Here is a 17,411-nt window from a genome sequence, read left to right on the forward strand (position 1 = left end):
ACAGATCGACTCAGATCACTTGCGATAACATGGCACGATCACGACGATGCTACACTACACTTATAAAAATATTACAAAACATAACAAAAAAACACAAAATGGGGCTCAGATGCTAGCACGTCGCATCTCAATGGAATATAGTGATTGTGTAGAAAGTTGTTTATTTTCTATGGGAGAAAAACTTTTCCCAACACTGCGTAGGTTGATTGATTACAAACAGTGTTCATCGTGCGACTCGATCTTTAATTTCTTTCAATGAGTTTAATCTGATAGTCTAAACCGTCGCACTGTTATGATTGCTTGTGTTAAATAATGTTTGTATTCAAATTACTTTCACGGCAAGTATTTACTTACAACTTGGGTAGACAGTTATTACTTTTAGAAAGCTGTTCTGAATGTATTGTGTATTGAATAATGATGTGATTTTAATTGTTTCAGACTGACAATGTTAAATTACAGCTAAATTATCTCACTACTTAAAAGAAAGATTGCGCCACTTTCATTGATCAACAGTTGGTTGGTGAGAACTTTCCACTCGCTGTTCTATACTCACTAGATACCCATTCACCACCCGCATTACCATTGATGCGTGATACTCTAGGTCACATAATTTGAGGGTGGTGGAAAATTTGTAACTCTTGATCAGCTTAATCAGCGCAATCTTCAGCGAAACGTACGCGTACTTGATTCCGACGCAGTTCCGAATGCCTCCGCTGAACGGAATGAACGCGTACGGGTGCCGTTTGGCGCAATTCTCCGGCGAAAAGTTCTCCGGATCGAACTCGTCGGCCCGCTCGCCCCAGATGTTCTTGTCCCGGTGCACCTTGATGATCGGCACCACGATCTGCGTGTTGGCCGGAATGGTGTACTCGCCAATTTGAATTTCCTTTTCGTTTTCACGCGCCACCACGGCCACCACCGGAATGAGGCGCATCGTTTCCTTCAGCACCATGTCCAGGTAGGTCAGCTTAGCCAGATCTTCGTACTCGATGAAGTCGTTCGGAAGTGTGTCCCGGATTTCCTGGAACAGCCGCTCCTGGACGTCCTGGTACATGGCCAACAGGAGCAGCGTCGTCGAGACGAGCGATGCCGTGGTGTCGTTGCTGGCGAACAGGAACGTGTCCAGGTTCTCGATGACCCCCTCGTCGTCGGTGGTCTTCGACTCAAAGTACATCTTCTCTAGGCGCTCGATGAACAGCTGAGGTCGGCGCACGTTGTCCTCGTCCCGTTCGGCTGCGCTGAAGGACTCTGGGTTGGTAAGGCGCATGCGCTTGCGGGTTTCAAAAATCTTAAAAAAAACAAGAGTTTCAGAATAATTTCCAAAAAAATCATCAACTACCATGTGTCTCCATTGAATTAATAACGGTTTGATGGAGACGCATGGCAGTTGACTTTTTTACAGTTCTGACCACCACTTACATTGCGTGACATGTTCTGGAAGAATTTGAGCCGCCTTATCTCCTCGCGGTAGCTGGCGGTCCATTTGTAAATCGACTGCGGGTGCAGCCAAGCCTTGTAGATGCGGGTAAATTTCAGCGTGAACATTCTGCGAAGTTAAAATTGGGATAAAGATTTTGTACCTGCTTGGATATTACTTATGAGACCGTAAAAAATGTGAATTCTGGAATTTGTCGGTTAAAAACTGAATCTAAATAATAATAGTAAAAAAAAAAAAAAACGATAAATAGGTGAATCAAAGTTTTTGTTAATCAAAAATAAAATGATTTTTCATTGATAAAGATTTATGAAGTAAACTGTTGTCTGCTTTAACTTTAAAAATAAATAAACAGATTTTAACATCAGATTGGACAGGCACAGGCACGTCCCCTTTCCCTTTTTCCAGTTATTTATTTGACAATTTCAGTACACCTACACCTCTCGTAATTACTTAATAACAAAAACAATTTAAATAACATCCAAAATCTTCCAACGTAGATTTGTTCTTAGATAGTTTACTAACATTTTCCCAAAATATGGTGGATTTTGATGAACACTACCTTAAATGCTAATAGCAGACATGCATCCGCTCTAACTCCTCTTTTAGAAGAACTTGTTTGGCATTTCACGTAGAAGATACCCAGCATGTTGTGCCAGTGTTTAGAATACGCTAATTACGCTTGTCTTTAAGGCTCCCGAAGACCCTGAGAGATTATTTTGAAACCCAACTGAGATATAGGTTAAGAACTCTTAATTGCACTCAAAGAGCTTTTATGAAGTTCTTCTTGAGAGCTTAAGAGAACATTTACATGAAAATATACCTAAAATCGGTTTTTCCAATGAACCAATGTTTTCTACACATTATTCAAACCAAAAACAAGAGATTTTTACCTAGCAACAAGCATAAGATTGCTTTAAACGAAAATGCCATCTAGAACAAGCTGAGTGCCGTTAGAAAGAGCTCATAGTGCCGATGCATGTCTGGCTAATAGTTTGAAAATTGACCCAATCTCACCCCTTAGAGGGGGTGACATTGGGTCAAATGAAACTAAAATGATGCTCAAATACAACGATATGGTAAAAACAAGTCATCCAACAGTGTTTCTTGTTCGAGGGAATCGTATTGACATGCTATAATGTTTGAAGTGGAGATTTTCAAACATTTGGGTAGTTTTTGAGCAATCCCAACAAAAATTTTAGAAAAATGATTTTTCAAGAGGTCATTTTTGGCCAAAAACGTACCTCAATTTCAGACAGCTGTCAAAATAACAGGATTTGCTCTAGGAACGAGATTTTTTCAGCGAAGTTATCTTAAGATGTCCCCTACACAACCCTTTTAACAGAATTCAGTTTAATTGAGAAGAATCTGAGAAATGGTGAAATCCGTAAAAAATCACTTTGACCCAATCTCACCCCCCAGACCCAATGTTACCCCCACTGACGGTAGCAGAACTGTATTGATGTCATACGCCTTTCTAATTAAGTTCGAAATTTGGTTTTGTTTTGCACTCTCTTCGACTTAGACCTAAGTTCAATAAATGTTTTTTTAAGCGTTATAAAGCCGATGCCGATGGGTGGTTATGTTACGGTGTCTTTTGCCTTTTCTTCGATTTTTGTATTTTTTCATAAATCAATTTTTAATTTTGTGCGTAAGTTTAGCTTTAGTATTTTTGAAATGTTTGAACCAAGGTGTTTTCAAATGTTGAATTAGAGTTGTTTTATACTGCGAAATAAAAACAAATAATTATATCAATGATAATGGTGATCTTAAACAACGGCTTAATCCTCCAACTGAGTATAATTTTCAATTTCGTTATTTTCAATTTCGTAAATTGTTTTAATTGTTTGATATTTAAATAGAATTTTCACTTAAGAGCGAGTCCACGAACAGGGCATACCCCTTTGTATGGGACGTTGTTTGGTCCCAGATGTCCCCTACAAGCTGCATGTCGAACCGAGTTGATATCTGGATGGAACACTTTTTTATTTGAGTTTGAAAATTATGCTATTTTTTTCACTAAAATGCCAATAACTCCCTTTAGATTTAACCAATTGGGATGCTTCTCCCTGCATTTTGTTGCATCTTTTAAGCCCTTTCAGATGCATTTTGAATTTTGAAATTAAATTGAAGTTAAAGCCTTTTTATGATTGTTTACGTTTTTGAACCTTCAAACATTGTGTCCCGATTTTTCCCACTTCCCGTTGACATAGAGTGCTCATATTTTGGCATATAACATGCTAGTGAGGTCGATGCGAGATGGGTATGCTTAAGTAAAAATAAAAAAAAAAAAAAATGGTTTAAAACATCTAAATTAGGTTGAGATGTTTTTGGTCCAATCCCAAGTAACATTTTTTTTTCCAGGAGTTCTACAAGAGCTCTTCAAGATAGCTACAGCATAGCAGTTTGGACCGCGGTAGGATAAAACTCTCTTCAAGTACTCTTCCAAACTCCTGAAAAAGTTTTGGAGAGAATTTTATCCTACCGCGGTCCAAACTGCTATGCTGTAGCTATCTTGAAGAGCTCTTGTAGAACTCCTGGAAAAAAATGTTACCGTAAACTGGGGTCAATCGGGACACATGGGGCGAATTGGGACAGCAGTTTTAACCATGTTGGAGCACAATATTTTGATTTTTCTGGTTGGTTTCGGTTAGAACAGACTCAGACCAACAAAATGTGTACATCCATTTCCAAATTTAAAAGCTTTAAGTGCTCTAAAAACAGCTGTCCCTATTCAGACTGTAGTCCCGATTCGCCCCAGATTACGGTACTTGGGAACGCATTTTTTAAAACAAGATTTTAAATAAACAACTAGAAAAGGACAAAAAGTGTAAGATGGCAAAAAATGGTGCTCTAAAATTTTATTTTCAGAACAGATTCTTTAATGAAATTTTACTTTTGGTTTAAAACATGTATACTTATTAATATCTTAGCACAAAAAGTTTAAAAATAGTGCCAAAAAATAAATTATTGAAATTTAAGGTCATACAAGATAGCAGTTTACCCAAAATTATTAGTTTGCATCGTAAATTTAACGGTTTTTTTTAGCAAGATTAATATTTATTGCACTGTATTATATATTCAATTACAGGAGAAAGTACTTGTGTCCATTCGTAAGGTAATGTTCATTTTAGGTAACATTTTAAAATTCAATGTCCCGTAGAATGTTGAAGCATGTAAGTATGTTGGTATGCACTTTGAAAAAAAAAAAAAAACTCAGTTTTGTCTGGCAGAGTTAGAAAAAAATAATATTGGCATAAAAACACGATAAACAAACAACTCAAAGATGTTGAGAGATAACTAATCAGGTTGGCGGTAGGTGGTTTTGGGATCCACACAAGACTAGGGCTTTTTAAAAGATTGACATCACTTGCATTTGCACCAGGATTGTTCTCACTTTTGCATCGTCAAACCGGAAAAATGGTAAACTTGTGCTTGTTGAAATTTTATCTCCATCGTGACAGATTTAAACCCGACAAGTGCACTCGAATTACGTTCTGCGTCGTTACTCGTGATAGAAATGTTCACGAGTATGGTTTCACATCAGACCGAGATTTATTAGACATGAACGATGACATACTTCTCTCCGTTCTCCAGGTAGCGCTTCTTGTAGTCACTTTGGTCGTTGTCCAGATCCAATCCCAACGCGTTGACCGATGACGTCGACAGCGAGTATTCCCCAGCTATGGCCAGGAAATCGAACTGTCCGCGTCCAACGTGGTGGCGCAGATTCGACACAAGGTTGTCGGATTTTTCGTTGAACACTGGCACGAAACTTTTGGTGGCTGCATTTGAGAATGAGGTGTTCAACTGTTTCCGCAGAACACGCCACAGTTCTGGTGGGGCATTGAAGAGACCCTTTTCGAAGCCCACGAAGCGGTACACGTACGACTTTTTCAGACAGTCTTGCGAGTTCAAAATCACGGCCAAATGTTCCGGCTCGTCGATGAGGATGACCAGCAGGTGTCCGAACCAGGCCCGTATCGGCGATCGGAGTGTGTGCATATATTGGAACAGGTAGTTGAAGATTTCCGTTGGACCGCGCCCGACTCCGATGTGGATCGCACCGATCAGGGGCCAATCCAGAGGGCCAGGTATTTTGGCCGCCAGTTCGTACATCCGGCGACGCGATCTTCGAAACAGGTAATACCAAACGAGCAGGAAGAACCCGGCGATTGCCAGCAAAATCTTAAACATCGTGACACTGAACGTGATCCAATTTGGTTGTTTCTCCGACGTTCACGAATCAACTGAAACTAGTTCATCAATGCCCATTAGCATCACCAACGTTCGTTGATATATTTGATTTTCCAAGGCAAATTGCATTCAAATATAGGATCGTAAAACGTGGGAATGTATCGATTCACTTCAAACACTCGCTATCGTAACTAGATCTGTTCCGAACTATTAGTTGATCATGTAATGACTTTCTTTGTGCGACTTAGATACAATCACGGTGAGCTTCATTCCTAGCACAATTTGCACAAAACTCCAGATAAACGATCTGTTCACTAAACATCCAAACAGTCACTAATATAGAAAATCACCGTTCAACCGATCCGGGCAAAGTCGTTTCAGCCACTGAGAGATTGATTCGGACCCGACTTTGAGGATACCCAAAGGTGCACTGTTTCTAATTAAATGCGCCACTGACTTGGCAGTATGCTGATGAACGACACGTGTTGTACGTGCAAGTACAGATCCGCAGCCAGCATAATTTATTGGTCAAACGAGTTGACCGAGTGGCTGTTTTATTGCCCGGCTATCGTTCTAGGCTCGTTCTAGACAAGCAGCCCGAGAGTAGGTGTCTGCGGGCAGGTTCAACAAGGCATTGACTTCGTGTGTGGCGTTTCGTGATTTTAATATCTGATTAGCGGTAGTAAAATATTGAATGACTAAACAAATATATGGATTTTGTTTATTTGTTAAGGATTGGCTTTGAAAGTAATGGATCCAGTTTGAAGTAGATTTCCTGTTATTACTGTTTGAGTAAAGAGTTGACTCATGAAAGCTTTAACCACTTACATTAAGAGCACTTCACAAGGAAAAGCGGGTAAAGGATTTCCAAGAAATTTGTCACTGCTGCCCAAAGTTTTTCGAAAATTTTATCATATCAGGATATAACGAATTTCAATCATGGTTTTCCAGATTTCACACAGCAGTACAGCAGACCCCTCTTTGGTTATCGCGATACTTTGCTCTTATTGGTAATGTTGGTCCCTTATCACGAATCAGAGGTTAATTTTTTTCGATATCTCATGATGATGAGATTTTTTTTTTAATTTTCACTGAGCCTCGACACCTACACCCAAAATTCAGAGTCGTGAGAATCGTTCCCTCAAAATTTATTGAGAGCTCAGTGCCAAAATCGAAAGAATAATGCTACCAACTCACACCATCATAACAAATGTGTTCATTCGATGAATGAAACAATAAATCTCCAACAAGTGTCATATATCGCCATCTGACCACTCCTTAATCATCAAGCTGTGGTGGCCGAGGCAGTTAAGTCTTAGGGTTAGTATGTCAAAGGTCTCTGGTTCGATTCCCGTAGTCGACACTTTTGGTTTTTTGTTTGACGGATGAACTTTTTTTGCAAATGAACCTCGAGAGAATAGTTCTTTCGCTCATCTCAAGCTGTGTTCTCTGTGTCCGTGAATGGAACCATTATTCTCTCGACTCGAGGCCATTGTTCTCTCGGACCTTGCTGCCCAGTTTTGGGTGTACTTTCTTTGTGTAGGCTGATTTTTCTAAAAAATGCCAAACAGCCTGTACAGGTTGCTCAAAACCTCAATGTTACACCAAAACATGCGCAAGAATCTGGCCTACACGCCAAACGCTTTAGTGCCAAAGTGCCTCAAAAAAAGTGTATTTTTACGCGTTAAATCCCATTTAAAATTCAAATGCAAAGCGCCATCACCTGTTACGTCCAATCAAGCTCATATTTGTGATTTTGGCTCAGTACGTCCACCGGAACTAACCTCTTAATGCCTGCCAAAAAGTCATTTTTGTTACACTCTTATACTTAAATTTAGTTGAATTTTTAATTCAACAAGATAACAAAATTTAGTTTTTATAAGTTTTTTTTATAGAATTTACAAACACACGTAAAATCATGTTTTAACGTATGATTTGCTACAATGTAAACTTTATGTTCAATCAGAATTCTTTTGAGGAGATTCGATGTACACGGTTGAATCACATGTTAAATCATGTTTTAACGTATGATTTGCTGCAAGTTTACATTAAATTGCATTTAAATTTAAATTTTTAATGACGTGCAAGAGTGTTACATCATAAATTCGGAAATATTTTGTTGTGTGTAGGAGAACAAATTAAGAAGAAGAAGGAACAAAAGTTAAAAAAATAATTCTCGAAATATGCCATTATATGAATGTTGTAAAAACTTTTGATATACACCCAGAACTGGGCATCGACATACGAGAGAATAAAGAGCACGATTCGGTAGTAAAATGGTACTGTGTGCGGACTGAGAGGAAAAATCTCGAAACTACCGAGAGTACTTTACTCATGTGTTCATCTTCAAAAAAAGTTCATCTATCAAAAAAAAAAAAAAAAGTACCGGTACCGAGACTCGAACCCAAGACCTTCGGCACATTGAACCGTGCCTTTGCTGTATGGGCCACCGCGGTTCGGTGACTAAGTGGCGGTAATGTGTCCATATAAGCCACTCAATAGGATGAACTGTTCCAATGAACGATTGAACACGCGAGAGGACTATACTCTCGCAAAATAGCACTTTCCTCACGTTTCTTTTCGTGAGGACTATCCTCTCGTTCTTTAACTTTGGGTGTAATATTGAAATATCACACCAAACCACACCACACCAAATCCCTTTTTATACTATTTGAAATCATACGAGACATTTTTTGAGAAAATAATTTCGTAACTTGCGACGCCGGAATGTATGAAACAAACGTAGTTTTAGGAAAATTTAGAATTTTCCATATATACGTGCAAGTGCGATTTTTTAGTTCTTAAATCCCGAAATGTTTCCAACAGATATTGAAACCCGTAAATAAACTCTTTGTCAGTAAAACAAAGCACCAACAACTAGACAAAATTAGAGCAACAAAACCTTGAGCTTATAATGGCCTAATAAAATACTGTGTCTATTCAGACTGTAATTCTGATCCATTTCAATTGACGGTAGCTTGAGTAAAACAGTTTGCATTGCACGTGATAAATTGTTGAAGTTTATTGATAGATTAACGCCAAATAAAACTATTTACTGATTTGTCAACAATTTTACTTAATGTAATCCCTTATCGTAATATTTTTTTTTAAACATCTCATACATAAACCCAAAGTCATCACCGCCGCTCCAACCGCACCATGTGTTTGTTGACAATCAGCAAAATCAGCGACGGCTCAAACTTGAGCTGCTCCAGCTTCAGCTCCGTCCTGAACCGATACCGCGCAATCAGCTTGGCCAGCACAATCTTCAGCGACATGTACGCGTACTTCATCCCGATGCAGTTCCGGATGCCTCCGCTGAACGGAATGTACGCGTACGGATGTCGCTGGGCACACCGTTCCGGCAGGAAGTTGTCCGGATCGAACTCCTCCGAGCGTTCGCCCCACACCGCCTTGTTGCGGTGCATTTTGAAGATCGGTATGACCACTTCCGTCCCCGCCGGGATGGTCCACTGGTCCACGGTGAGTTCCTTTTCGCAGATGCGACCCAGGATCGAGCCGACGGGAACGAGTCGCATCGATTCCTTGATGACCATCTCCAGGTAGACCAGCTTGGAGAGCGCCTCCTGGGGGATGAAGCTGCTCGTGGCGGTGACTTGGGATACTTCCGCGAAGACGCGTTCCTGGATTTCCGGATGCATGGCAAGCATGAGCAGCGTCGTGGACATGACGTTCGAGGTTGTGTCGTTACTGGCGAACATGAAGGTATCGATGTTGCTTAGAAAGGTTTCCTGGTCTATTTCCTGAGTGTCGAACGCCATACGCTCCAGCCGATCGATGAGAACCTCTGCGTTGGGAGGATCCTCTTGTGTTGGGAGTTGGGAGTTGTTGTTGATTCTTGTCGAATCGCGAGCATTGGAGATCTGTAAAAAAGTTGATTAATTTTGATTGTTTGGGAGATACGTTTAAGCTGAACAAACTTCATGTGTAAAATCTCGTATCATACGAATTCGTTGTTTTTCTTCCTGAAACCTGTCTGTGAACTGGTAGAAGAAATCCAGATGTAGCCAGGGTTGATAAATGCGTCGCCAGACGAGAGTCCATAGCCTACAAAAAGGTGAAATTGCTTTATCATGCCGATCATTAGACTTATACCGGAGTTACTTTTCTGCATTCACGGCGAATTTTTCCTTGAATTCATTATCGCCAGCGCGCAGATCGACTTTGAACAGATTCAACAGGGTAGCCGTTATGGTGAATTCACTGACTTTCGGAAGCAGATCGAACGTTCCCTGGTCGACGTATTTGTCAAGACTTGTCACCAGCTTATCGGCACACTCGTTGAAGGCAGGCGCAAAGTTCTTCAGGACCAGCGGTGAAAACGACGAGTTCAACCGCTTACGAAGTAGTTTCCAGTGCTGGGGATCGGGCGTCATTAGGAGTCCTCTATCGAAGCGGAAGAATCGGTACATGAAGGACCTCCGAATGCACTGAGTGGAGTTGAGAACCACAGCCACGTGCTCTGGGTGATCGAAGGCCACCACAAGAAACGGTCCCAGCCAAGCCCGCGCGGGTAGCTCCAGTTTGTGCAGGAATTGGGTCATGTACTCAAAGATGTCCCTGGATTTTGTGACGCCAACTCCCAGATATAAGCTGCCAATGATGGGCCAATCGAACGGGCCTGGAATCCGTGCGGCCAGCTCGTACAGCCGCTTCCTGGACCTCCGAAAGGTAAGGTAGTAGTACGCGACCGAGCAACAGGTGAAAAACACGAGAAAAAGTTCGATCATGGTGTGTGGTAGAGGTTGAACTTGGCGCCTAGAATAACTGTATTATACTAAGTACGCTGCCGGGGAATTAGGTGCTATTTATCACTTTAGTAGACCGAACAGGTCTGGAGTGCTGCCGTTGTGTCTCTGCAACGGGAGTAAGTTGCGTAGAGTGCTAGAACAACGGTGTGATAAAAGTCGAGATGATGCAGTAGTGCATGTGTGTGGTAGTAGCCGGGGGTAGTCTGTAGATCACGTAATTTGTACGATTGGAATCAAAAGTTTTCAAAGTTCAGCGGATACAGACTAGATATTCATATATCCCGTTGAATGTGAAAAGTTACGTAATTTTTACGCACACCACCTGTGAGAAAATTCATTATACAGTATGAAGAGCTAATTGATCGCAACCCGGCTGAATTGAAGTTGGTTTGCCTGCTTCAACAGTTGACTTCGTGATCGCAAAATGATGAACTGTAGTGATGAGAGTCTGCCGCGTTGTGACGTTCTCAGTAGATATACAGAAAAATCGCTTCCTTAATTTGCCTAACAGATGTTTAGGATGCTGGAAACGTACATCAGCATGTAATTTTATTAGTTTGCTAAGCCCAGAGGATAAATCTTCATCTTTAAACACACTGCTATCGAACTCATCTCCGCTCGATCCTCAGCACACTTCCATTCTCGATCCGTAGCACCATGGACAGTTTCAGCTGGAGGTCCTCCATCGCTAGTTCGGACGAGAATCGGAACCGCCAAAGCAGGTGAACCAGTGCCACCTTCATCAGCTGCCAGCTGTACCGAATTCCAACGCAGTTGCGCAACCCGGCCGTAAACGGTATGTAGCAGTACGGATGTCTACGGGCCGTACGTTCGGGCGAAAAGCGCTCAGGATCGAACGCCTCGGCGTCCGAACCCCAGTACTCGGGGTTGCGCTGCAGTTTGAAGATCGGAATCGCGACGTTCGCTCCGGCCGGAACGGTAACCTGCGTCAGCCGGACATCGCCCGTCACTTTGCGGGCCACGATCGGTCCGATCGGGAAGAGTCGCATCGTTTCCTTGACGACCTGTTCCGTGTAGACCAGCCGGGACAGGGCGCCTTGGTCGATGAACTCGCGCTCGAACGGGTTTGGACAAACGGTGTTTATTTCTTGGAAGACCTTTTCCTGGACATCGCGATTAATGACCAGCATCAGCAGGGTCGTAGCGAGGGTGGTGGCGGTTGTTTCACTGCCGGCGAAAATGATCGTTTCCAGGTGGTCTTGGATGGCTTCCGGGTCTGTGGAATTTTTGCTCAATTGGAAGACACGGTCGATGAAATGTGGGGATGTGATGTTCTTAGGAAATTGCTGCTGTCTTTCAGTCATCATAGCTTTCACCTCCTTCGGTAGCTGCTGGAATATATTGAACTGCTTATTTTCTTCCTGATAGCCTGAAGTCATCTGATACATAAAATCAAGGTGTTTCAAGGGGTTGAAAATTCTTTGATTAATTAACGAGGTCAGCCTAAAAAAAAGATCAGTTCTTAGAAACATTCCATACACTGATTTGGGACAAATCTTACCGATCAATACTATTGATATATGATTTGTTCCATTTTTCATCACGTTCTTCAATGTCATATTGGAAAAAAGTAGCTGCAATAGAAAAACAATGTTATCAGTTTATACCTCAATCACTCAAATCAGTAGTCTGAAACTTACAGCCTACGATTTACCCTAACTTTTATAAACTTGTAGAGCAATTATCTTTGAAAATCGAAAATTGATTTCATTTGTATTTTAAAATTTTGCCAAAACTTTGTAAAGATCTTTCCTAAAGTTTTCAAAATCTCTAGATTTTTTTCTCTAGACGTCAAATGGATCATTAGTAAGGGATTCATTTGAAAAACCAACAATCAAACAATTAACTTATAACAAAATCCATACACAGAAAAAAAAGTGTAAATTTACCCGACACGTAAACCATGATTCATACGTAAACTCGCACAATGTAAAATTGAAATACTATGTAAACAGCCGAATATCATGTAAACACCCATTATGTAAAATTAAATTCAACTTAATGGTCGAATCGCATGTAAAAGCATATTCGTTTGCCGATTCCGACAAAATTTGAATTCATGAAGAGCATGTAAAATTCAAATCTAACGCAATTTCGCTTCACTGAAATGTTGAAAATCGTGTAAGTTTCAATTTGGCAAATCTTTGTTGTGAATGACAGCTTGAAACAAAACAATGAAATTTGCTCATTTGCATTTGTTGGCCTGCCTGGCAACAGTCAATCGCTAAATTTAGTTGTTTTTGTTAAAAATTTAAGTTCAGACAACTAGAAGTGAGTGTTGATTGTTTATGTTTGAATATTTGTTGCGATGATCGGTAAATGTTTGAGAATAATGTTATGTTATTAAACTTAATGTTTGGAAAAGGGGATTATGAGATGCGACAACGATTTTACTTGGGGAAGGTGTGTTCGGGTAATCGACGGCACGGGTGCCGCCGGTTTCAGGGATTGCTGATGGCTGCGATCAGTACTACCGATGGGCCGCAATCGCTCATCGCTGGAAAAGGTAGCTTCGCTTCCCACCGGTGGGTTTACAGCCGTGGTGTTGGAGCTGCTGTAGAAATATGAAGGTTAAATAAGAACCGACAAACAAACTACAAACTCATCGCGCATACTCAATCCGCAACGGACTGTGACAAGCAAAGGTGATTTGACGCTGTGGATCGGGAGCAACGTGCCGGATGCTGCTGCTGCTCGATGCCGTGGTCTTCGACCAGCTTGGCGCACTTGATGCAGATAATGGTAGAGTTCGCTGCGAGTCAGCGGGAGAAAGTTGGCAGTGTAAAGGTACTTCTCTAGGTCGCGCCAACTCCGCCAGAATCAGATGGAAATAGTCCGACATCCGGGAACGCAGACGTAGTTAGAGATTCATCAGCATCGTGTAGACGTCCTGAGCTGCACTGTCCAGGCCTACCCGTAGCTTGCGTCAACACTCCCGGTTGTCACAACTTTTCGGTCCCAGAGGTACTTTCCTAGCAGCATCAGTTCTGTTGTTGTTGTTCATCGCGCAGCTGAACCCGGGGTAATTTTTTTGAGTCATTTCTGGAGTAACATTTGAAAGGGGCGGTACGACATTGCTCTTACGGCCTTTCATTTCATTTAAACGCGTGTAATGAAAGGCCGTAAGAGCAATGTCGTACCGCCCCTTTCAAATGTTTCTCCAGATTTGGTCCCTTCCATTAACTTTTTTTCTTATTCACTCGCAAGCGCAAGCAACTCGCATTTGCCAAGGACACTACCAATGCCAAACTACGCACGTTCAGCCTATCGAATCCAAGATGACCAGCTCTTACGTTTCTTGATCTTCACGTCGCCCATGTTCGTGACTGTCCCATGTCCCACCGGAAGATTTCTCTGGATGCGTCCACTCCATCCTCGCTGAGCACCGGCAGTCTTCCTGCTTCTTTCTTCTCCCGAATCACAACACAACATTTCTTGGGTTTCGGTCTGGTCCGGTACATGGCGCAGGTGCTCTGCATTTCAGAACCTTGGCCAATTAAATGAGCAGCATCGCGTTCGTCGACCGGCTTTGCTTCGAAGAAGTTCTCGAACTTTTGCCCATCATGCGCGGGATCCGGAGAGAAACCTAACGGTGGTTTCTTACTAAAGCCTGCGGGGGGGAAATTGTCCATCCGGTTCGATGAACGATTTTCGTGACAAAAATAACTTTTTACAAACACACACCGCAGCGGACAAACAGAAAAACCGACAAAAATCCCTACTGACAGCTTGAGAAAACCGCTACATGTGCACGTGTCACACCAATACAAACAAACGTGGAACACCACTGTACACGTTTCTGGGAAAACCTTAGTGTTTTCGGTGTTTTACTCGTTGTCAAATGACTATATTCTCATAACAGTGTACAAATTTGCCGGATTCTATCGCAACGTGTAACTGGATTGACGTTTTCTGTTTTGTTTTGGTTTAGGTTTTTGTCGACGCGACTCGCGAGTGCAACTGCGGTCCGGCTAAAAAAAATACCGCCTTCTTCGATTTGCGCTTAGTTCTCCGTCGTTCCGTCGCATTCAATCGTTTTATTTTATAAAAAGTGTTAACATTTTTCGTCGGTTTGTGACTTGAGTGCTTTGTCGTTGAAAAAGTGCCCTCGGATCAAATCGACTGGGAGTGGTTTGATTATAATATTATATTATGTCAGGGATGACCGACGTGGACGGGAAGAATCGACTCCGTAAAGGTTGGCAGTGGCCGATGGCCAGGAGAGTTGACGAGAGCGCTTTTTATGAAGGGATTGGAACTGGCGACCTTCCTCGACCAGTACATTTTCAAGCACGAGGAGCAGCACTAATTTAACAAACAAAACGGTAATTTTAGAATAAAATCTAAAAAAATACTAATTCAAGTTTATTCTTTTTAGCTGCTTGTCCAACGGCTAGTAAATTATCAGCACCAGCAGAAGAAGGTTCCTGCCAAATCATTGACAAGGCAAGCGGCCGGATTGAACTTTTCGTCATGATGTGGACGATGCTCGAGGGAACCTGTTACGTCTAAACTTTGGAACTTTGCGCGTCTGCGTGCCGGACAGTTCATGTGGATCTCCGAAGTAGAGCAGAACTAGATCAACACATCAAGTCTAGAGCAACACGAGGAAAGGGCGAAAAAGCATTTTGAGAGTTTGAACTGTTTTGCTAATTCTCAAGCTTTACTTAACTATTTCACAAAACTCGATGTGTAAAACAAAAGCTGGACTTTCCAGCTACCTTTCAACACTTTGGGTTCTGCTTGTGCGTTCTTTTTAAAAGTTTGCTCCAGAAGTTAAGGAAAGTTGTAATACATTTACATTTACATTCTAAAACGATCATTATTGTACTCTTTTTAGGATCAGCAACCGCTGACTGGATGAATTTGATGTTACCTGAGATCGTATGATGACATCAAAAAAGCATAAGTTGGAAACCATGCAAGCTTTTTTTCTCCTTTTTTTTAAATAGGTCAAGGTGACAAAGTCCATCATTAGATTGCCCTGATCTTTCGATAGAATTTTAAAACTTTGTATCACTGAGATTATTTCTAAAAGAATCATTAAACTTTTTTTTAGGATATTATTTCACACATTATAATTAAATGTGTCGGGGATTTTACTATTCCAACAGAGAATCAATAATTGCATCATATTGTTTCTAATATTTTTAAGACAAATTTGTTTCAACAAAAAAACTAGATCATAGCCCTCGAGATGACTTAACTAGACTTTGTGCAGGTATTACACATATTTAAATTCAATTACAGATTGAAATAAGAGCATTTTACAGTGAAGCTTATTTTTTTATGATAACAGATAGCTTAAAACTAAACTTGTGATAAGTATCTGATTCTGGCAATTCGAACTTTTTTTTAACTGTCTAGATTTAGGTATTTTTAAAAATAAAATTTTAGGTTTAAAACAATAGTCTTTACAAAATAATTCCAAATGTTTTTGGGCCCTTTTCAGATGTTGCTAAAGAGTACACTGACTTCTTTCGGTAGCGCTTTTGCAACACTCCGTTGAATCAGAATCAGATGAAACTTTCGAGCGCTTTTAAATCTAAAAAAATATTTAAAGCGTATGAAAATTACATCGGATTCGAGATTCAGCGGAGTAAAAAAAATTTCAGTTTTGGGTAAATTTACGTAATTTTCATCGGAAATTTACATTTTTCGAAGCGCGGTTTGTTCGGCACGTTTACATCGGATGGCATGTAAATTTCAAATGAATTTGATGTAAATTCACATCATTAATGACGTGCACTTTTGGTACATCATAAATGATGTAAATTTACCCAAATTTTTTTTTCTGTGTAAAAATAGGTTTGTTCAATAAAAAGTTAAAACTTATATGAAAATTCATTTGAAAGAAATTTGAAAGATTGCTGATATGCCCACATTAGGTGCTCCAGCCCGGTTTAGGCTGATAAACTTACCACATATTGACTTGAGTGCACACTTCTCAACCTGATACTGAATGTTCACCTCTCCAGCCGGCAGGAACCGTTCCAACTCCTTGCACAAACTCCGGCTAGTTTTCGCAAAGGTGGGCAAAAACCCGTCCACCACCTTCGGTCCAAAGGCCGGCATCAGAACCTTCCGGTGCCGTTTCCACAGCTCTTTCGGCGCCGCAAAAAGTCCGAGATCTACGCGGAAAAACCGGTACGGATCGACCTTGTCGAGGCAGTGCTGCGAGTTGAGCACAATTTTCAAATCTTCCGGCCGATCTACGACGACCATCAGCAGCGGGCCGAGCCAGAACTTGACCGGCGATGTGTACCGCTGGGAAATGTCCAGCAGGGCCGTGGCCAGTTCCACGTCGGTTTTGCCGTAAAATTGGTAAATGCCCCCGAGTAGGGGAGGGAAGCCGGGGGGTCCCGGAATGCGGGAGGCCGCTAGCAGGAATCGGCGGTTCCTCCAAAGGCTCAGCAGCAGATGGGTGATACCGGTGATGATTGTGAAAATCACGAGAATTGATAACATTTTGGTGCGGGGTTGTGATGTGATGCTATTGATTTGAAATGCAACTAACTGAGCCGTCATGGCTTGAACATGGATATATATTCGATGGAAAGTTTGACCAGCAAGCATGCATTGCTGCAGTTGATTGTTTAGCCGGAACAATTTAATTAAGTAATTGGATAAACTTTGTACTTTCTGAGGTTAACAAACTGTTGTTGTTGTACTCTACTGTCACAATTAAGGTGTTTTAATACCGGTCTATGAATTGTAATCAAGGTTTTTTTTATCCTCATCATCCAATTGAGTGCTAAAAAGTTCACCTCGTAAAAACCTTAAAATTTGCTGTTCAAATTCAATCAAGCAGAACCAAGGAGAGATTTACCTTAATACAAGTTTTGATACTAGTGCTGAAAAGTTGAACTTTTTAGCACTCAAATCGATGCTGAAAAGTACTTTTTGCAATTCCGCTGTGAAACTGTCAACTTTTCCTGTCCTTCTGGAAATACAAAACGGCCTACTTTTCCCTACCTAAAATAACT

The 17,411-nt window shown here is 41.2% G+C and overlaps 2 protein-coding genes across 2 annotated transcripts; both read right to left on the reverse strand.

Annotated features, from left to right (window-relative positions):
• Positions 1 to 144: 144 nt before the first annotated feature.
• On the reverse strand, positions 145 to 6,066 carry LOC6049623 (probable cytochrome P450 313a4). Its single transcript, XM_001866315.2, has 3 exons — positions 5,016 to 6,066; positions 1,420 to 1,546; positions 145 to 1,288 (listed from the first exon to the last, which is right to left on the reverse strand). The coding sequence occupies exons 1-3, from the start codon at positions 5,630 to 5,632 to the stop codon at positions 500 to 502; spliced, it is 1,533 nt and encodes a 510-aa protein (XP_001866350.2). The 5' UTR covers positions 5,633 to 6,066; the 3' UTR covers positions 145 to 499.
• Positions 6,067 to 8,629: 2,563 nt separating this feature from the next.
• Positions 8,630 to 16,963, reverse strand: LOC6049622. Its single transcript, XM_001866314.2, has 6 exons — positions 16,347 to 16,963; positions 11,927 to 11,999; positions 11,014 to 11,868; positions 9,758 to 10,420; positions 9,574 to 9,700; positions 8,630 to 9,516 (listed from the first exon to the last, which is right to left on the reverse strand). Exons 1-6 carry the CDS (start codon positions 16,951 to 16,953, stop codon positions 8,770 to 8,772), a joined length of 3,072 nt encoding a protein of 1,023 aa, XP_001866349.2. The 5' UTR covers positions 16,954 to 16,963; the 3' UTR covers positions 8,630 to 8,769.
• Positions 16,964 to 17,411: the final 448 nt, after the last annotated feature.

Source organism: Culex quinquefasciatus, chromosome 3 (genome assembly GCF_015732765.1).
Source record: "Culex quinquefasciatus strain JHB chromosome 3, VPISU_Cqui_1.0_pri_paternal, whole genome shotgun sequence".
Classification (NCBI taxonomy): Eukaryota; Metazoa; Arthropoda; class Insecta; order Diptera; family Culicidae; genus Culex; species Culex quinquefasciatus.

Coding starts and splice junctions, on each gene's coding strand:
- LOC6049623 (XM_001866315.2), bottom strand. CDS start 5,632: ATGTTTAAGATTTTGCTGGCAATCGCCGGGTTCTTCCTGCTCGTTTGG. Junction 1,547..5,015: donor TACCTGGAGAACGGAGAGAA/GTATGTCATCGT, acceptor TTAACTTCGCAG/AATGTTCACGCTGAAATTTA. Junction 1,289..1,419: donor TCCAGAACATGTCACGCAAT/GTAAGTGGTGGT, acceptor GTTTTTTTTAAG/ATTTTTGAAACCCGCAAGCG.
- LOC6049622 (XM_001866314.2), bottom strand. CDS start 16,953: ATGACGGCTCAGTTAGTTGCATTTCAAATCAATAGCATCACATCACAA. Junction 12,000..16,346: donor TGCACTCAAGTCAATATGTG/GTAAGTTTATCA, acceptor TTTCTATTGCAG/CTACTTTTTTCCAATATGAC. Junction 11,869..11,926: donor TATATCAATAGTATTGATCG/GTAAGATTTGTC, acceptor TCTTTTTTTTAG/GCTGACCTCGTTAATTAATC.